We start from the raw sequence: 21,343 nt of genomic DNA, 5'->3' as shown, positions 1-21,343 counted from the left end.
TGGAGTGCGGTGATGCAATCGTGGCTCACTGCAGTCTCGACCTCCCCAGGCTCAAGTGATCCTCCCATCTCAGACTCTCTGGAGGAGCTGAGACTATAGACCAGGCACCACCACACCCAGCTAATTTTTTTGTATTTTGTAGAGACTGGATTTCCCTGCTCAGACTGGTCTCAACCTCCTGGGCTCAAGCTATCTGCCCACCTTAGCCTCCCAAAGTGCTGGGATTACAGGCATGAGCCACTGAGCCCAACTGTGTTTTCTTGTTTTTCATAATATATATACTGTTTTGTTTTCAGAGAAACTTAAGCTGTGTTGACTGGGAAACTATGATCTAGTTGGATTGAGATGTAATTTTTGCAAGTGCGTCACTGCATTGGGTTATGTTGTTTACTGACATTAATTAAAGTAGATACTTGTGAAAGCCCTATGTGTTCTGTCTAGCTATGTTTTTACGTATGACTTTTGCTTGCCTGTGTTTAACAGAAATAGACCCATGTTGTTCTTGTTATCAAATGTGTTTTATAAAATAAATGCTATCACAAATACCAGGGAGATTATTCCAGAACGGTTATTCTTACCAGAGTAATGAAAACTCTCTTGTCTTCCAAGAGGCCTAATAATTTGGGAGACCAGTTTGCACAATGATTAAGAGTCTAGATTTTGGGCCGGGTGTGGTCGCTTATGCCTGTAATCCCAGCACTTTGGGAGGTCAAGGTGGGAGGATCGCTTGAGCCCAGAAGTTTGAGAACAGCCTGGGTAACATAGCAAGACCCCATCTCTACAAAACAAAAAAACAGAAAAACTAGCCAGGGCCGGGTGCGGTGGCTCACGCCTGTAATCCCAGCACTCTGGGAGGCCGAGGAAGGTGGATCATTTGAGGTCAGGGGTTTAAGACCAGACTGGCCAACATGGTAAAACACTGTCTCTACTAAAAATACAAAAATTACCTGGGAGTAGTGGTGCGTGCCGGTCATTCCAGCTACTCAGGAGGCTGAGGTGGAAGGATCACTTGAACCCAGGAGGTGGAGGGTGCAGTGAGCCGAGATCCCACCACTGCCTTCAAGCCTGGGCAGCAGAGCGCGAATCTGTCTCAAAAAGAAAAACAAGAAAACTAGCCAGGCATGGTGGCATACACCTGTAGTCCCAGCTACTTGGGAGGCTGAGGTGGGAGGACTGCTTGATTTCAGGAGCTGAAGGCTGCAGTGAGCTATGACTGCACCACTGCACTCCAGTCTGGATGACAGCGAGACCCTGTTGCTAAAAAAAAAAAAAAAAAAAAAAAAAGAGAGAGAGAGAGAGAGAGAGAGAGACAGAGTCTAGGTTTTAATTAGAAGCACTAGCATTTAGAATCAAATACTCCTGGATTTGCGCCTCACTCATATGACTCTGAATATGTCCCCCAACCTCCGCTTCCTCATTGATAAAATAAAGGTAACAGTATTTGTTGTGAGGAATCAATGAGATTATGTATATAAAGGTTTTGGTACAGTTCCTGGCTCAATAAATGTTAGCTCTTTCAGCTCATGAGGAGCACAAACATCAATCTTCCTACTATGCCCTTTGTTTTTAATCTGGACTTGATTGATTTGATCTTCTTATATCAGAATTCTTGATCCCAGGCCTTGGTAGAGATTTCTGCTTCTGGCTGCTTAAGCTTTGGCATATATCCGGGTTCTCTCTCCACATTTGGATCCTTTCTCCCTTTCAGTGTTTGGCTAAGCTACGGTTTTTAATCTGGGGTGAGAAGCCGTATCTCATAAACAGCTCCCACCAGTGACTGGGCCCATTCTGGTTCTTATCCATTGGATTGAGATGGAAGAGGAGCAATTAAAATAATAGACACAAATTGCCATCAATCGCCAGGCCCCTCGGCTTACTTCTAAATCTCTCTCAACTCTGCCGGCTTAATTCTAAATCTCTCTCAACTCTGCCTACTTCTCCATTGTCACCACCTTAGTCTACGTCACCATCTGTTCTCATTTGGGCTGCTGAAACCATATCCTGAAAGGTCTTTTCCATGACTGCTCTAGCCTGCTTCAGCTAGAAAGAACTTTAAAAAATGTTCGTCTGATGCCGTGTCTGCCTGCCTAACATCCTCCAATTTTTTTATCAAACAAGTTTTGCTTTTGCGCCTTTTATTTTTTTGAAATGGAGTCTCACCCCCTTTTGTGCAGGGGAGTGCAGTGGTGCCATCTTGGCTCACGGCAACCTCCACCTCCCGGGTTCAAGCGATTCTCCTTCCTCAACCTCCCAAATACCTGGGATTACAGGCATGCGCCACCACGCCCAGCTAATTTTTGTATTTCTAGTAGAGTTGGGGTTTCACTATGTTGATCCACCTGCCTCAGCCTCCCAAAGTGTTAGGATTACAGGCGTGAGCCATCGTGCCTGACCTGTGCCTATTTTTTTTTTTTTTTTTTTGAGAGGGAGTCTGGCTCTGCCGCCCAGGCTGGAGTGCAGTGGCCGGATCTCAGCTCACTGCAAGCTCCGCCTCCTGGGTTCACACCATTCTCCTGCCTCAGCCTCCCGAGTAGCTGGGACTACAGGCGCCCGCCGCCTCGCCCGGCTAGTTTTTTTTTTGTATTTTTTAGTAGAGATGGGGTTTCACCGTGTTAGCCAGGATGGTCTTGATCTCCTGACCTCGTGATCCGCCCGTCTCGGCCTCCCAAAGTGCTGGGATTACAGGCTTGAGCCACCGCGCCCGGCCATCTGTGCCTATTTTTAAAAACCATTCATTTATGTTTTCAAATTTCTTTTTTTTTTTTTTTTTGAGACGGAGTCTGGCTCTGTCGCCCAGGGTGGAGTGCAGTGGCCGGATCTCAGCTCACTGCAAGCTCTGCCTCCCGGGTTTGCGCCATTCTCCTGCCTCAGCCTCCCGAGTAGCTGGGACTACAGGCGCCTGCCACCTCGCCCGGCTAGTTTTTTGTATTTTTTTAGTAGAGACGGGGTTTCACCGTGTTAGTCAGGATGGTCTCGATCTCCTGACCTCGTGATCCTCCCGTCTCGGCCTCCCAAAGTGCTGGGATTACAGGCTTGAGCCACCGCGCCCCTCAAATTTCTTAATACATATTTTGATGGAAACAAATCTTTCTCAGGTATTATTTTAGAGGAAGAAATCTACTAGAGTTTTCTGTGTATTTATTTTTTTCTTTAGGTCTTAAAGGGAGAAGAATAGATGAGCAGTTCTTGAGGTTTCTATTTCATATAATAATTCAGACAATAATTCACAAAATAATTCAGACTTTTCGATTTCTATTTCTATTATTTTCTATTTGATACAAAATAATTTTAGATATAGAAGAGAGTTGCCAGACCGGGCCCGGTGGCTCACACCTATAATCCTAGCACTTTGGGAGGCCGAGGTGAGTGGATCACCTGAGGTCAGGATTTCACGACGATCCTGGCCAACATGATGAAACCCCGTCTAAAATAAATAAATAAAAATAAATAAATAAATAATAAATAAATAAATATTAAAATAAATAAATAAATATTTAAAAATAAATAAATAAATAAATAAATAAATAAATAAATATTAGCCAGGCATGGTGGTGGGCACCTGTAATTCCAGTACTTGGGAGGCTAAGGCAGGAGACTCACTTGAACCTGGGAGATGGAGGTTGCAGTGAACCGAGATCGTGCCACTGCACTCCAGCCTGGGCAACAAGAGCGAAACTCCATCTCAAAAATAAATAAATAAATAAATAAATAAATAAAATAAAAGAAGAGAGCTGCCAATATGAAAATTTTATCCAAGGAAACCAATGGCATGCTATACTTGAAAGAATATGTCCATAGGAATAAACATTAAAACTTTAAAGCTTATATGTCACAAATGGCACTTTGCATAAATAATCTGACAAGGTTGTTTTAATGGTCATAAAATATAGAAGAAGACAGTTGTAAGTTTTATTACAAGGAGCATATCAGACATATGAGTAAGATTGTGAAAGATTTCACCTTCTACATAATTTCCTGCTTAGAAGTCTATTTCCTTTTCGCACCTGCATCAACCACCATTTTATTTGTTCATTTTTAAAAAATAATAAAGATGCTAGTGAAAAAAATAAAGACATTAGTGAGTTGTCTAAAAAGATGGAAAACTAGACAAAAAAGCAAAACAAGGAAAAACAAAACTTTTAATCTTATTAAGTAATCAAATAAATTGCTTTCTGATTTTTCAACTTCCTCCTGCCCTTACACTTATTATTCCCTTTATTTTGTATTCCTCTGTGATCTAGTTCTTATTCTAAGTTCTGTAAATGTTGATACAATTCACTCTACTTTTATCTTTCTCTTTAACCAATATAGGCATTTGGGGCTATGGATTTTTCTCCAGATATGTTTAAGCCATGTCATGGCAATTTGATGTGACCTAAACCATTTGTCCCCAGCAGGCAGATTCTTTGTATCTCTCACAGCACTGTGTTTAGTGTGAGCTTTCATTGAATGCTTCCTGCATGACTGAATCAAATAATGAAATGTTTTCATGGCATGCATGAATGCATAGTCAAGCAAAAGAGAAAGTGACTGTGCAGGTTGTGGCACAATTCCGAGAGTCTGAAGAGCCCCCTTCTCACTACAGCATGGCTAAGTTTTATTGATTTGCACAACCACTCTCAAATACAAGTTCTTTGAAATAAAAAAGGCTAAGAATCATTGATCTTCCTTTTACTTCATTTGTCAGATTTACCACCTCCCTCGACCATCTTCATTTCCCCCACTATCCACCTAAGAATGTACAGTCCAAAAGTTTAACTTCTCTCTTCTTTCTGTTTTCCTTCTTTCTTTCTCTTTCTTTCTTTCTTTCTTTCTTTCTTTCTTTCTTTCTTTCTTTCTTTCTTTCTTTCTTTCTTTCTTTCTTTCTTTCTTTCTTTCTTTCTTTCTTTCTTTCTTTCTTTCTTTCTTTCTCTTTCTTTCTTTCTTTCCTTCCTTCCTTCCTTCCTTCTCTCTCTTTCTTTCTTTCTTCTCTCTCTCTCTCTCTCCCTCCCCACCCCTCCCCTCCCTCCCTCTCTCCCTCCCTTCCTTCCTTCTTTCTTTTTTTTTGAAAAAGAGCGGGAGTCTCGCTCTGTCGCCACGCTGGAGTGCAGTGGCAACCTCCACCTCCCGGGTTCAAGTGATTTTCCTGCCTCAGCCTCCCGAGTAGCTGGGACTACAGGAGCTTGCCACCATGCCCGGCTAATTTTTCGTATTTTTAGTAGAGACGGTGTTTCACCATGTTGGCCAAGATAGTCTTGATTTCTTGACCATGTGATCCACCTGCCTTGGCCTCCCAAAGAGTTTAACTACTTTCTTACCAATATTCTAAATGCCTATGTCCCACTCCCCTTCAAATTTTTTGGAGGTAAAGGATTTTTTTAAATTTTAAATAACATTAATATTTATTGCTTTATTTGAATATTAGTATTGAAAGCCCAAGCACTCAGTTTATACACAGAAATTATACAATTATATACCACTTCACAAAGGCAGTGAACACATTACATTCTACAAAATCTACTTTACAGAAATTTTAAAACTCTAAATATAAAAAGGTACAGCTGAAGAAACAGGTATAAATTTGGCAGCCAGTAATTTTGACAGGGAAGTTGCAGCTTCCATGACTTTAAATATGTAAATTTGAAAATATTGAATTTAGAGTAATCATTGTGCTTTGTGTTGATCTGAAAAATATAACACTGGCTGTCAAAGAAGCATGTTCAAAAATATTTAATTCACTTCAAAATGTCATACAAATTATGGTGGTTTCTATGCACCCCTAAAGCTTCAGTCATTTAGTTCAGGTGCATACTAAAGTAATATGTTAATTCTTCCAGTACAGTGGTGTTTCATACCATTCACATTTGCATACACTAGAATAATTTAGAAAGACGTGTAATAGTCACAATGTTCAGAAAGCAAGCAAAAGATCAAGGAACCTGCTTGGTTCTTCTGACACGGTCTCATATCAGCTTCATAAACATTCATTCTACAAAATAGTAAGCTAACATTTGAACACAATTTCCAAGATAAAGCATATTTTCTCATAAATAATGAAGTCTTTTACTCAGGCACCTCAGAAGTATACAAAAGAATTTGAGTTTGAACAGCTTTCTTGGAATGTGTTTAACACATTCCATTCAACAGACTCAAGACTTCCAGGGTTTCACAAGGGCCAGATTTTTTTTTTTTTCTGAGACAGAGTCTTGCTCTGTCACCCAGGCTGAAGTGCAGTGGCACCATCTTGGCTCACTGCAAGCTCCACCTCCTGAGTTCACGCCATTCTCCTGCCTCAGCCTCCCAAGTAGCTGGGACTACAGGTGCCTGCCACCACACCCAGCTATTTTTTTTTATTTTTCGTAGAGACGGGGTTTCACTGTGTTAGCCAGGATGGTCTCGATCTCCTGACCTCATGATTAGCCCGCCTTGGCCTCCCAAAGTGCTGGGATTATAGCATAAGGACCAGATTTTATTTCAGTTACTCAGAAGAGAAAGAAAATGTCTTCTGAAAGAGGTGAACTCAATCATTACCAATAGAAAAAGTATCCACTGTTTTCATCTCTTGTAGAAACAGAAAAATATAACATTCCCCCCTTAGATTAATTATATATATATATAAAATATATGTATATATGACTTAAAGTTCCATTGTATGTAACCAAACAATAAAATCTGGAAACCAGCATGAAACCCTATAATTCACACGTTAAAATGTTGAAACTATAACCAAAATATGCAAACTGCTAGAGCTATCAGAAAGAGACAAAAAGCTTCTTGCATATGTATAAACTAAATGTGATAATCTCAAAAAAGTTTTCAAAATTATAATTACCTTCCAGTTTCAAAACTTTAATCCTAAATTAAAAAAAAAAATCTATACACAAACCACTGATTTGCCCAGACCAAGAAAAGAAAGAAAGAAAGAAAGAAAGAAAGAAAGAAAGAAAGAAAGAAAGAAAGAAAGAAAGAAAGAAGGAAGGAAAGAAAGTCAGTGGGAAGGTAAGCAGGACCCAGAGGAGCTGATGTTCACAGTTCTTACATGTACAACTCTTTCAGGAATTATCCATAAAGTACTTCATTTTACAACCTGCTTCTTTTGTAAAACTAAAGGTCCACTTTATTCCATAAAAGTTTTATACAGTGTTAAAACCAGAACTGTATGTAAAATACTGCATCTAAATGTTTCTAAATAGTTAGTCTTGTTCCATTGGTTCATCGGTAACATCTGTGGCTTCGTCATCATTTTCCATGGATGATTCTGAAAGAATCTCTCCAGTTTTACTGGGATTGGATCCTACTAATTCTTCTGTTTCACGACAGTCAGAAGAACCACTACTTTCAAGGCCTTCGTTTTCACTACCTTCCGAATGTAGTAAATCTTTCTCAGCTTGAGACACATCAGATTCCTCCATTTGATTATTTTCCTCAGAAGTCTCTTCGTTCACAGTTAAGGCATCATCAGATTCTTTTTCTTGATTTTTTTCTTTCTGGGATCATTTGTCTTGATGACATAAAAGACTCTTCTTCCTCTTCATCCTCTTCTTCATCCTCTTCTGGACAGTGCTGCTGGGTACAAGGGCTTTCTTTGTCTTTATCCTGAGATGATGATGCTTCTGTTTTTTCCACCATAGCTGAAGAAATTTCGCTGGAAGTCGTTTGACTGGCTGTTTCTCCGACTTCACCTTCTTTGTCAAACTTGAGTCTTTTTACCTTATGCCCCTCAGCTTCCACAGCATATTCATCTGGATGTTTATTTTTCAAAGGGCTCACCGAGGAAACTTCTGATTCAGATGTCAAAGAGTCACTGTGATTTTTCTCCTCATTTTGCTGCAAACTTGCCTCTTTGCTGTCTGTGCTCTCAGGCAAGCCATTTCTTGTCACGGGGGCTGACAAAGAAATCTTTGATCGATTAAGTGGCCTGGGTGTCCCAGGCCCATTTATATTAGACCTCTCAGTATAGCTTGGTGAATTTCCAGGAAACATAACACCATTCATTCGATTTAAACTATTGGAATTGTTTTTCTCTGAAGAAGGATAAACACAGCTAATAACCATCACATTCTTTTCTACTCCTCTAAGAAATTTGTCTGTTCCTGTATAGTTTCTCCTTGGATCTGTTAACAATTCACACAGTCGCTGAACAGTAAAAGGGATACCATTAAATCCAGCGACAATTTTCAGTATTCTTTCCTTCATTTTGTCAAAGGCAATATATTGGACATTAGAGTTGGGAGGACCTCTTGGCTCAGGAGCTGAAGTTCTGAAATCATCCATCACTTTCTCCAGTTTGAAAATAAAATAGCCTTTAAATTGGGACCCCTAAATCATTGTTTTTCCAGTCTTGGCTACGTGACAAACTGATCCAGGATAGGACAAACTTCCTTTCCCCGCCTCTTCTCAAAATCTCTCAGCGCCTCCTGGAGCCTCTCGACGTCCATGGCTTCCGGCGTCCCTCACAATCTCCGCCTCCCTCCGCGGGTCTCTCGGGACCGGAACGCCTCTCCCGATCCCCCCGACGCCCTCCCCCTCCCTCGCACACACTAGGCACGCAGGTGACGGGGGAGGGGGCGGGGGAACGAAGGGAGCCGGGGAAGCGTGCGAGAGAGCGAGACCCACAGAGCGCAGAGCGAGCACCTCCCCAAGCCGCTACCACCAACCCTCCCTTTTAGTTTTTAATGTTATGAATTATTTCAAACTTACAAAGAATTAAAGAGAACAATGTAATAAACACCAATGTGTCTGCCACCCAAATTTAATAGATGAGGTCAGTTTGATAACTTATGGAAACTTTAAAAATATGCACAAAAGTAGAGAGAATGGGATAGTGAATTCCCACTTATCCCACTTATACTTATTAGTGAATTACCCACTTTCAATAATCACTGATATTTTGCCAATAAGTGATATCACTTATTGGCAAATTTTAACCCTTTCTCCCTATTTCTATCTAGTCAATCACAGCACCATTTCTAAATATCTCCCAGATGTGCTCAATTCTTTTCATCCCCACTGCTACCACTCAGGCCCCGGCCACCATCATACTCACAGGATTACTGCAGAACCTCCCTACTGGTTTCCTCCTCTTTAATTCGTTCTCCACCCTGGATTAATAATGTGCCTCTACCCCTTAAAAAATTAGAATACGGTAAAATTAACTTTTTTGATGTACAGTTCTATGAGTTTTAACACTTTTTTTCTTTTTCTTTTTTTTTTTTTTTGAGACAGAGTCTCACTCTGTCACCCAGGATGGAGTGCAGTGGCACGATCTCGGCTCACTGCAACCTCCACCTCCCAGGATCAAGTGATTCTCCTGCCTCAGCCTCCTGGGTAGCTGGGACTACAGGCGCGCGCCACCACGCTTGGCTAATTTTCGTATTTTCAGTAGAGATGGTGTTTCACCATGTTGATCAGGCTGATCTCCAACTCCTGACCTTGTGAGAGGTCCGCCTGCCTCGGCCTCCCAAAGTGCTGTGATTACAGGCGTGAGCCGCCGCACCTGGCCCTAACACATTTTTTAGAGCTGTTAAGTCTTGCGATGTTGTCAGGATACAGAACAGTTCTATAACCATAAATAACTTATTTGTGCTACTCCTTTGTAATCGTATCCTCCCCCTTCTCATAACCCTTGGCAACCGCAGGTCTGTTTTTCGTCCATCACGTGTTTTTTAAAAACTTCTGTGTGTTCATGCCACTCCCATCCTTAAAACTCTTCTTTGGTTTTCCACTTTTGTAAGTAGTGGCCCTTTTCTAATTCCCTAGCCTCCTCTTTCACCATCTGTCACGTCACCACCCGCCCCCTATTGCTCTTTTTTTTTCTTGAGACAGGGTCTCACTCTGTCACCCAGTCTGGAGTGCGGTGGCACAGTCTCAGCTTACTGCAACCTCTACCTCTCGGGTTCAAGCGATTCTCCTGCCCCAGCCTCCCGAGTAGCTGGGATTACAGAAGCCCACTACCACACCTGGCTAATTTTTTATATTTTTAGTAGAAACAGGGTTTTGCCATGTTGGCCAGGCTGGTCTCTAACTCCTGACCTCAGGTGATCTGCCTGCCTCAGCCTCCCAAAGTGCTGGGATTACAGATGTGAGCCACCGTGCCTGGCCCCCCATCACTCTTAAGTTCTGGCCGGACTGAGCATTTCCCTCCCTCCCTCCCTTCTCTCTCTCTCTCCTTTCCTTTTCTTTCTTTCTTTTCTCTCTTTCTTTCCTTCCTTCCTCTTTCTTTCTTTCTTTCTTTCTTTCTTTCTTTCTTTCTTTCTTTCTTTCTTTCTTTCTTTCTTTCTTTCTTTCTTTCTTCTTTTCTTTCTTTCTTTCTCTTTCTTTTCTTTCTTTCCTTCTTTCTTTTTCTTTCTTTCTCTCCTTCCTTCCTTCCTTCCTTCCTTCCTTCCTTCCTTCCTTCCTTCCTTCCTTCCTTCCTTCCTTCCTTCTTTCCTTCCTTCCTTCCTTCTTTCCTTCCTTCCTTCCTTCCTTCCTTCCTTCCTTCTTTCTTTCTTTCCTCTTTCTTCTCTGTCTGTCTGTTGTTCTTTTCTGTTAAGACGGGGTCTTTCTCTGTCACCTAGACTGGAATGCAGTGGTGCAATCACAGGCTCACATGATCCTCCCGCCTCAGCCTCCTGAGTAGCTGGGACTACAGATGTTCACCACCACTCCTGACTAATTTTTAAATTTTTACTTTTTAGAGATGGAGTCTTATTATGTTGTCCAGGCTAGTCTCAAACTCCTTGGCTCAAATGATCCTCCCACCTTGGCCTCCCAAAGTGCTAGGATTGAAGGCGAGAGCCATTGCACTGGCCTGAGTATTTCTTTATTGCTTTAATACACTATTTTCTTTGCTGATTTCAGGCCTTCTCACATACTATTCACTCTGATTTCATTGCTTTAATTCCTTCTCCTAATCATCGATTCCTTTACTGGGCTAATTTAGATCTTAGCTTAGATGCCTTTTTCTCCTGGAAGGTTTCCGTATTCATATTAGGTTGATGGTTGCTATTAAGTGCTTCCCCTTTCAGAGTACTTATTGTGCATTACTACAGTTGTTTTATTCAACCGTATTTCCTCCAGACTATAAGCTCTGAGAGGTGGGGGGTATGTTCACCCTTGATTTGCTGCTGAATCTCCAGCCCCCAGCACTTAGCAGGAACTCAGTAAATATTTTTGCATAAATTAATAAATGTATTTTGTGTTTACCTACAGTCTACTTCTTTTTTTTTTTTTTTTTTTTTGAGAGAAAGTTTCCGTCTGTTGCCCAGGCTGGAGTGTACTGGCATGATGTTGGCTCACTGCAACCTCCACCTCCCAGGTTCAAGCAATTCTCCTGCCTCAGCCTCCCAAGTAGCTGGGATTACAGGCGCCCACCACCACGCCCAGCTAATTCACCATGCCTGGCTAATTTTTGTATTTTTAGTAGAGACGAGGTTTCACCCTGTTGGCCAGGCTGGTCTTGAACTCCTGACCTCAAGTGATCTGCCTGCCTTGGCCTCCCAAAGTGCTAGTATTACAGGTGTGAGCCACTGTGCCCAGCCAAAATCTACCAGGCTGCAGTGCAGTGGCGCGATCTCAGCTCATTGTAATCTTCTCCTCCTGGGTTCAAGCAATTCTCCTCCTCAGCCTCCTGAGTAGCTAGGACTACAGGCGCCCACCACCACGCCCAGCTAATTTTTGTATTTCTCTTGGAGACAGAGTTTTACCATGTTGGCCAGGCTGGTCTTGAACTCCTGACCTCAAGTGATCTGCCTGCCTTGGCCTCACAAAGTGCTGGAATTATAGGTGTGAGCCACAACGCCTAGCTGAGATTCGTGTTTTAATCGTTTTATTTGCAGAATGAACATAAATCATCTTTGATGGTAGAATTATCTTACCCAGGCTTATTCATCCATGTAGGAGAAATGACTGTTGGAGAAGTAAATAGTAAAAAATTGCAGAAAACTCAGAAAGACCAAGAAAGGGTGTGAGTTACATGGGCCGCATGAAGTTTCTTAAACTCAGGGGAAGGAGTGATTCAGATGGCCAAGAAGGATGAGTGTCTCATGGAGATGGGACTGGATTTAGTACAGTCTCTGAGAGAGCTTATTCAGTCTTCAGATTTGCAAGCCTTTGTCGAGCCCAAGCAACAAGGAAGGTCTTATAACATTTTTGTTAAACGTTGGAGTAGTGATCCTTTCCCGGAAGACAGTTCCTTCAAGCCCCACAGTTGCAGCCTGAGATCTTCACTATACTGTAGATCTGGGACCTCTGTGCTTTTCATGGATTCAAGAAAGGCGTTCTATTCCCTAAAAACCAAGAAAAGGAATGCAAAAATCTTGGGGAAAGAATCTTCTGGTAAAAGTCTCGAGGTTATACATCAAGACCTCAATAACTTGGATCCTGCTGACTCATTTTCTAAAAAGACCATCTGGTATATGGTGAAATCTTGCCTTTTCCTGTATTTCAATTTGTAGAGTTTAAACAGTTTTCTGCCAAAACTGCCCAAGAACATGTAAAAAACACAATTCCAGAGTATGTGTCTGCATTTGCAAACACTGGGGGAGGCTATCTTTTTATTGGAGTGCAAGACAATTTGGCAATATCTATTGGAATTAAAAAATACATTTACCCTTTAGGACTTACATATACTTTTATATAATACACACACACACACACACATGCACACACATGTGCCTGCATACATACCAAATATACAAGGTTATTCATAACAGCAAAAGATTGGGGGAAAAATCCCAAGTGTCCATCAATAGGGACTAGCTGAATATAATACATCCATAAAAGAGCATGTTCGATGTTAAAAAAAAAAAAGAATAAGGAAGTTCTTTGTGTATTGATATGGAAAGGTGTCCAATGTATATTGCTAAGTTATTCCCATGTCACGTAATTGTTCTTTGTTTGCCTGTGGCAAGCAGAAGATTTGTGTAATGGAGTGAGCCTCATACTGATCTGTAAGTGATGCAAGAATTCTGCTTCAGGACAGGTAGCTCTAAGGGTCTCTCAGTCCAAGATGGCTGAAAATTCACTGTCGAAAAAGTGGGTACTTACTGTATAAGAAAGGAGAAAATATTTGTTTGTATTTGAGTAAAGAAATTTTGGAAGCATAGGCAAGAAACTTTAAAAAAGCGTCTGTAGTAAGTGAGAAGGGTGAGACTGGGAAGGCAGGAAATGGGAAGATGGGAGTAGGAGTGCTTTGGTATTTGGCATGGAATATGTTCTAAAATTATTATTATTATTATGTGAGACAGAATTTCGCTTTTGTCTCCCAGGCTGGAATGCAATGGCGCAATCTTGCACCAAAATTACGGGCCAAAGTACCGGTAATTCCTGCACTTTGGGAAGCCAAGGCGGGCAGATCACTTGAGATCAGGTGAGATCAGCCTGGCCAACATGGTGAAACCCTGTCTCTATTAAAAATACAAAAATTAGCCAGGCATGGTGGCATATGCCTGTAATCCCAGCTATCCAGGTAGCTGAGACACAAGAATTGCTTGAACCCAGGAGGCAGAAGTTACACTGAGCCAAGATCGCATTACTGTACTCCAGCCTGGGTGACAGAGTTCAAAAGAAAAGAATAGAGATGTTCTTAGTGCACTAATTGTTAGAATTGATTGACAATAATTTGGCTTCAGATTCAACATTGTCAGTGCTTCTCTTAGAAGAAAGATAATGACTGTCTCAAACAAATTTTGTCTATAACTGGGGTTATTGGTACTGAAGAAAGTCGGGCCTGGGGTGGTAGGTCTGAATCAAGTAGCCCCAAAGACCTTCCTCTTTTTTTTTTTTTTTTTTTGAGACAGAGTCTTACTCTAATCTTGTCTACTTTATTTCATTAAGTTGATCTTTAATCTCTGATATCCTTTCTTTTGCTGGATCGATTTGGCTATTGATACTTGTGTATGCTTCACGAAGTTCTCGTGCTGTGTTTTTCAGCTCCGTCAGGTCATTTATGTTCTTCTCTAAACTGGCTATTCTAGTTAGCAATTCGTCTTACCTTTTTTCAAGTTCTTAGCTTCCTTGTGTTGGATTAGAACATGCTCCTTTAGCTCGGAGGAGTTTGTTATTACCCACCTTCTGAAGCCTACGTCTGTCAATTCATCAAACTCATTCTCTGCCCAGTTTTCTTCCCTTGCTGGCGAGGAGTTGTGATCCTCTGGAGGAGAGGAGGCATTTTGGTTTTTGGAATTTTCAGCCTTTTTGCGCTGGTTTCTCCCCATCTTCATGGATTTATCTATGTTTTGTCTTTGATGCTGGTGACTTTCGGATGGGTTGTCTGAGTGGATGTGCTGTTCCTTTCTGCTTGTTAGTTTTCCTTCTAACAGTCAGGCCTCTCTGCTGCAGGTCTGCTGGATTTTGCTGGAGGTCTACTCCAGACCCTGTTTGCCTGGGTGTCACCAGTGGGGGCTGCCTGTTCATTCCTTTGGAAACTTCATCCCAGAGGGGCACATGCCAGATGCCAGCCAGAGTTTTCCTGTATGAGGTTTTTGTTGGCCCCTACTTGGTTGGGGCCTACTTGTTGGTTTTGTTGGTTTTTGTTGGAGGTGTCTCCCAGTCGGGATACACAGGGGCCAGGGAGGCCATCCTCCCTGGAGGCCATCTGACCCTTAGCAAGCTCGAACGCTGTGCTAGGAGATCTGCTGCTCTCTTCAGAGCTGTCAGGCAGGTACACTTAAGTCTTCTGACACTGCACCCACAGCCGCCTCTTCCCCTAGGTGCTCTGTCCCAGGGAGATGGGGGTTTTATTTATCTCCCCCAACTTCTTAACATCTCTAAAATCTGGATGTGTCTCATAATAGATACCATCTCCTACTCACTGTCATCTAGGTTGCAGGCATAATCAAGTTGTGTGAACACCTGGTGTGAATGAGAAAGCACCGGCAACAATGAACAATAAACAATTACCAATAAAATTTGAGTAATTTCATTTGAAATTACCACTTACAAATCTTGATTCTGGTTTGTATTCTGACACTGCCACAACAGGGTAAAAACATTCTTGTTTTTCTCCCTTTGGACCCCATGATCATTGAAATATATATATATTTTTTTCAAAACAAGATCTGGCTCTATCTCCTAGGCTGGAGTGCAGTGGCATAATCTCAGCTCACTGCAACTTCTGCCTCCTGGGCTCAAGCAATCCTCCCACCTCAGCCTCCTGGGGAGCTGGGACTATAGGCTTGCACCATTGCGTCTAGCTCATTTTTGTATTTTTTCTAGAGACAGGGTTTCACCATGATGCCCAGGCTGGTCTTGAACTCCTGGGCTCAAGTGATCACCCATCTTGGCCTCTCAAAGTGCTAGGATTACAAGAGTGAGTCACCGTACCAAGCCTAAAATAAGTTTATAACTCTGTAGCACAAGTATATTCTCATGTCATGTAATTGTTCCTTGTTTGCCCATGACAAAGAGAAGACCTTTTGTAATGGGGGGAGCCTCAGATTGATCTGTATATGATGCAAGAATGTTTCAGGAAAGATGGCTTCAAGGGTCTCCCAGTCGAGGACTGCAGACAATTAACTACCAATAAAAGCTTTTTACATGACTCCCTCTTCTCTGCAAATATCGTGCTAATGAGTACCTTCTTCCTGGGAAGGCTCCTGCTACCCCCATCAGTGGGGACTGTTTAGGGACATTTGGAGATTCATACACTTTGAGAGTAGGATGGGGAACAGGACTCATCTTTTTCAAGCAGCTGCAATGAGCCAGACACTTTATGTTACTTCATTTATTCCTCTCCATAGGAAATGTGCTATTCTTAGTTTTGTTTTACAAATGAGAGAGCAAAGTCTCAGAGAGGTTAGGGAATTTCCCAAGGTCAAAGGTATAATAAACACATGGGTTTAGATGAGGCTTACCAGATATTTCAAAGCTTCTTTTCCTTTATAATTGTAACATAATGTTTATAGAAGAATATTTGAAATATCTGTAACTAATAATCAAATATATTAATCAATTAATTATAACTAATTGTCATAATCTGTATGATTCTTCTGCTTCCCCTAATTTATCATTCTTTTCACATCTAGTACCATCAGGACATTTGCGATGTACTCTGGAATCCCTCTGGAAGGAGCTGTCCTCACGGCATGAAGGATTAGAGGAGTTAATAAATAAGCAAACACAACCTTTCTCCTGGGGAATTATGATCCTCTCTAGAAGCTGGGCTGTGGACCTGAATTTGCAGGAGAAGCCAGGAGTCATCTGTGATGCTCTGCTGATAGCATGGAACAGCCCTGGCAGGGCCAGGACTACCGCACTTGCACTGCTCTTACTTGGAAGCAGAACCTGGTGAACCTGGGGGGGCTACACCAGGAAGGTGTGTGTCAGGGCCAAGGTCCTCTGCCTGAGTCCTGAGAGCAGCGCAGAGGCCTTGGAGGCTGCAGTGTCTCCGATGGATTACCCCACGTCCTATAGCCTTGCGGGCACCCAGCACATGGAAGCCCTGCTGCAGTCCCTCGTGATTGTCTTGCTCGGCTTCAGGTCTCTCTTGAGTGACCAGCTCGGCTGTGAGGTTTTAAACCTGCTCACAGCCCAGCAGTATGAGATATTCTCCAAAAACCTCCGCAAGAACCGAGAATTGTTTGTCCATGGCTTACCTGGCTCAGGGAAGACCATCATGGCCATGAAGATCATGGAGAAGATCAGGAATGTGTTTCACTGTGAGGCACACAGAATTCTCTACGTTTGTGAAAGTCAGTCTCTGAGGAACTTCATCAGGTAAGCAATTGGACTTATGTCTCTAAGCATTATTTAATCTGGGTTTAATTTTCTCTGCTAAGTAACCTTGTTCCTTGAAAATTAAGTGGTAAAATTATCTGCGACAACAAACTGTGTTTAGGAGAGCAGAATGGGGTAATTTTTTCTACCTTTTTTAGCTAAAGAAAACCGACTCAGGTCGTTTTTCATTTTTTTGAGACAGAGTCTTGCTCTGTCACCCAGGCTGGAGTACAGTGGTGCCATCATGACTCACTGCAGCCTCAACCTCCTGAGGTCAAGCATTCCTCCCACCTCAGGCTCCTGAGAAGCTAGGACCCAGTTACATGCCATCATGCCTGGATAATTTAAAAATATTTTTTGTGAAAACACTATGTAGCCCAGGCTGGAGTGATCATAGTTCAGTGTATCCCTGAACTCCTGGGCTGAAGTGATCCTCCTGCCTCAGCCTCCCCAATTGCTGGGGTTATAGGCATGAGCCACTGTGCCAGGCTCAGTTGGGTTTTGATGGTGCCTGCCTACCTCTGCAATCTGGCTTTAGCTAGCTGGGACTTACTTCATTAAAGATCTGAAAATCCACCCAGCCATGGTAAAATAAAACAAAATGCTTTTAAAATTTAAGTTAACTTTTTATTTTAGAATATTCATAGACTTACAGAAAAGTTGCAAAGATAGTACAGAAAGTTCCTGTGTACCCCTCACTCAGTTCCCTCTTTCATTACTACATTACTGTGGTTCACTTGTCACAACCATGGTACAGTGCTGTGAACTAAACTCCACAATTTATCTGGATTTCCCAGTTTTCTCCTATTGTGCTTTGTCTGTTCCAGGATCCCATCCAGGACACCATATGACATTTAGCAGTTATGTCTCCTTAGCTTCCTTGGATCTATGATAATTTTTCAGACTTTATTTTTGAAGATCTGGATAGTTTTGAGAAGCACTGTTCAGGCATTTTGTAGAATGTTCCTTTTGGGTTTGTCTCATGTTTTTCTCATAGTTAGGCTGGAGTTACAGGTTGTCAACTTAAAAATCACACAATTTATACGTTTAGAAAGGAGATTTTATTTATTATAAAGTGTTACAACCTGCAGGCTGGCCATCCTGATTGGGGGGAAGCTTAGGCAGAAAGGCAGCACTTTGAGAGAAGGGAGGATGGAACAGGGATTTGTGCTGAATGGCTTGGGAAACTATACATATTCATCAGGTTATAGGAGGAGCTATGAATATTCCTGAGAGGGGGTTGTGCATATGCATGGAGAGTAAACATGCTTATCGTGTGTATTGTCCCACGTTCACTTTTTAGTAGAGACAACTTTTTTGTTTTTTTGAGACGGAGTTTTGCTCTGTCACCCAGGCTGGAGTGCAATGGTATGATCTCAGCTCACTGCAACTGCTGCCTCCTGGGTTCAAGGAAATTCTCCTGCCTCAACCTCCCGAGTAGCTGGGACTACAGGCGTGTGTCACCATACCTGTCTAATTTTTGTGTTTTTAGTAGAGACGGGGTTTCGTCATGTTGGCCAGGCTGGTCTTGAACTCCTGACCTCAGGTGATCCACCTGTCTCAGCCTCCCAAAGTGTTGGGATTACAGGCGTGAGCCTCCGCGCCCAGCCAATAGAGACTTAACTTTTATATGTATTACAATTGGACCCTATATGTTTTGACTTTTATATCTATTACAATTAGACCCTATACATCAAAAGTCTTTTCAGGACAAGAAGGCACTCAAGTGCTCAGACTCGAAACCAGCCAGAACCTGTCCACGGTTGGTGGTCTTGTTATTAGGAGAAAGTTACAAAATCAGTCTCTTGTCCAGTCAAAGCTGTAGTTATGACTGGTGGAGCAGGGGGTCAGTTGGTTCATGTCTGGCAGTGGATGAGCTGCAGTTGTTTTAATATTGCTTATCTCCAGGCCAGTGCTTGTTTAGCTGATAGAAGAAAAGAAAAAGCTTGTGGCCATTAGAACATAGTTTATTCTTTAAGTGTAGGGATGTGTGACTTAACTTGGTCCTATTTATAACTTGGTATCTTATTGCCACAAAGAGACTGTTTCATCAGTCTTATAATGTTTATTTTAATCTGAGTGCTGGTCAGTTGTTGTGTCTAAACTGCAAAAGAGAGCGGTTATAATGAGGTGCAGCTGACCGGCCATCCCATCATGCTTGCAAATTCAGCTTTTAAGGTTTTTCTGGGGTCCCCTTGGCCAAGAGGGGTTCTGTTCAGTGGTTAGGGGGCTTAGGATTTTATTTTTCATACTCAAGGTTTTCAAGAGGAGAACCACAGGGGTGAACTGTAATTGTCATCATATCATATCAAGCTTGTATGCGATCAACATGTCTTATCATGTTGGTATTAACCTTGACCACATAAGTCAGGAAGTGTTTGCCAAGTTAATCCACTGTAGTTACTTTCCCTCCCTCAAATGTCATAAGTGCAGTTCACACTCAAAGGGTGGGGATTGAAGTGCCACTTCCTTCATGTGGGGAGAGAGGATGAAGCTATTATACATATGTTATTTGGAAGTCTTCTGTATAGGAGACCATTTACTCATTCATTCAATCCTTTACTCATATGAATGAACTTATAGGTACTTATTTAATATTTTGTGTTATATTTGAATACTACATTATTTATTTAGTTGCTCAAATTGTTCTAGTATTAGCCATTGGAAGTTCTTTCTTTTTTTATTTATTTTATTTTGCTTTAAGTTCTGGGATACATGTGCAGAACATGCAGGTTTGTTACATAGGTATATATGTGCCATGGTGGTTTGCTGCACCAATCAACCTGTCATCTAGGCTTTAAGCCCTGCATGCATTAAGTATTTGTCCTAATGCTCTCCCTCTCCTTGCCCCCCTACCCTCTGACAGGCCCCAGTGTGTGATGTTCCCCTTTGTGTGTCCGTGTGTTCTCATTGTTCAACTCCCATTCATGAGTGAGAACATGCGGTGTTTGGTTTTCTGTTCCTGTGTTAGTTTGCTGAGAATGATGGCTTCCAGCTTCATCCATGTCTTTGCAGAGGACATGAACTCATTCTTTTGTATGGTTGCATAGTGTGTATGTGCCACATTTTCTTAATCCAGTCTATCATTGATGGGCATTTGGGTTGGTTCCAAGTCTTTGCTATTATAAATAGTCTGACAAAGGTCTAATATCCAGGGTCTACAAGGAACTTAAACAAATTTACAAGGAAAAAAAAACATCAAAAAGTGGGCAAAGGATATGAAGAGACACTTCTCAATAAACATATGTGTGCATGTGTCTTTATAATAGAATGATTTATAATCCTTTGGGTATATACCCAGTAATGGGATTGCTGGGTCAAGTGGTGTTTCTGGTTCTAGGTCCTTGAGGAATTGCCACACTGTCTTCCACAATGGTTGAATTAATTTACACTCCCACTGACATTGTAAAAGCATTCCTATTTCTCCACATCCTCTCCAGCATCTGTTATTTTCTGACTTTTAATAATCGTCATTCTAACTGGCATGAAATGGTATCTCATTGTGGTTTTAATTTGCTTTTCTTTAATGACCAGCGATGATGAGCTTTTTTGCATATGTTTTTTGGGTGCATAAATGTCTTTTTATTTGAGACAGAGTCTTACTCTGTCACCCAGGCTGGAGGGCAGTGGTGCGATCTCGGCTTACTGAAACCTCTGCCTCCCGGGTTCAAGCAATTCTCCTCCCTCAGCCTCCTGATTAGCTGGGATTAAGGGCACCCGCCATGGCACCTAGCTAATTTTTGTATTTTTATAGAGATGGGGTTTCACCATGTTGTCCAGGGTGGTCTCGAATTCCTGACCTCAAGTGATCCGCCCGCCTCAGCCTCCCAAAGTGCTGGGATTACAGACATGAGCCACTGCACCTGGTCATAAATGTCTTCTTTTGAGAAGTGTCTCTTCATATCCTTTGCCCACTTTTTGATGTTTTTTTTTTTCCTTGTAAATTTGTTTAAGTTCCTTGTAGACCCTGGATATTAGACCTTTGTCAGATGGGTAGATTGCAAACATTTTCTCCCATTCTGTAGGTTGCCTGTTCAGTCTGATGATAGTTTCTTTTGCTGTGCAGAAGCTCTTTAGTTTGATTAGATTCCATTTGTCAATTTTAGCTTTTGGTGCAATTGCTTTTGTTTTAGTCATGAAGTCTTTGCCCATGCCTATGTCCTGAATGATATTGCCTAGGTTTTCTTCTAGTGTTTTTATGGTTTTGAGCTTTACATTCAAGTCTTTAATCCGTCTTGAGTTAATTTTTGTGTATGGTGTAAGGAAGGAGTATAGTTTCTGTTTTCTGCATATGGCTAGCCAGTTTTCCCAGCATAATTTATTAAATAGGGAATCCTTTCCCCATTGTTTGTTTTGTCAGTTTTGTTGAAGATCAGATGGTTGTAGATGTGTGGTGTTATTTCTTAGGTCTCTGTTCTGTTTCATTGGTTGATGTATCTGTTTTGGTACCAGTACCATGCTGTTTTGGTTACTGTAGGCTTGTAGTATAGTTTGAAGTTAGGTAGTGTGATGCCTCCAGATTTGTTCTTTTTGCTTAGGATTGTCTTAGCTATGTGGGCTCTTTTTATGTTTACAGTAGTTTTTTTTCTAATTCTGCGAAGAAAGTCACTGGTAGTTTGATGGGAATGGCATTGAATCTATAAATTACTTTGGCAGTATGGCCATTTTC

At 41.7% G+C, this 21,343-nt stretch overlaps 1 protein-coding gene and 2 pseudogenes across 1 annotated transcript in view; 2 read left to right on the top strand and 1 right to left on the bottom strand.

Moving 5' to 3' along the window:
* Positions 1 to 21,343, top strand: part of LOC105485134 (schlafen family member 12 like) — a 64,082-nt gene that overhangs the window by 1,039 nt on the left and 41,700 nt on the right. The window contains exon 2 of the mRNA XM_011747338.3: positions 15,984 to 16,674. Within this exon, the coding sequence (XP_011745640.3) occupies positions 16,349 to 16,674 (326 nt within the window). The 5' untranslated portion in view covers positions 15,984 to 16,348. The remainder of the gene's footprint in view (positions 1 to 15,983; positions 16,675 to 21,343) is intronic.
* Positions 7,063 to 8,432, bottom strand: LOC105485133 (serine/threonine-protein phosphatase 4 regulatory subunit 2 pseudogene; annotated as a pseudogene).
* On the top strand, positions 11,862 to 12,598 carry LOC112427313 (schlafen family member 11-like; annotated as a pseudogene).

Source organism: Macaca nemestrina, chromosome 17 (genome assembly GCF_043159975.1).
Source record: "Macaca nemestrina isolate mMacNem1 chromosome 17, mMacNem.hap1, whole genome shotgun sequence".
Taxonomy (NCBI): domain Eukaryota; kingdom Metazoa; phylum Chordata; class Mammalia; order Primates; family Cercopithecidae; genus Macaca; species Macaca nemestrina.
Note: the sequence above shows the minus strand (reverse complement) of the source record. Positions and strands in the feature narration are given on the sequence as shown.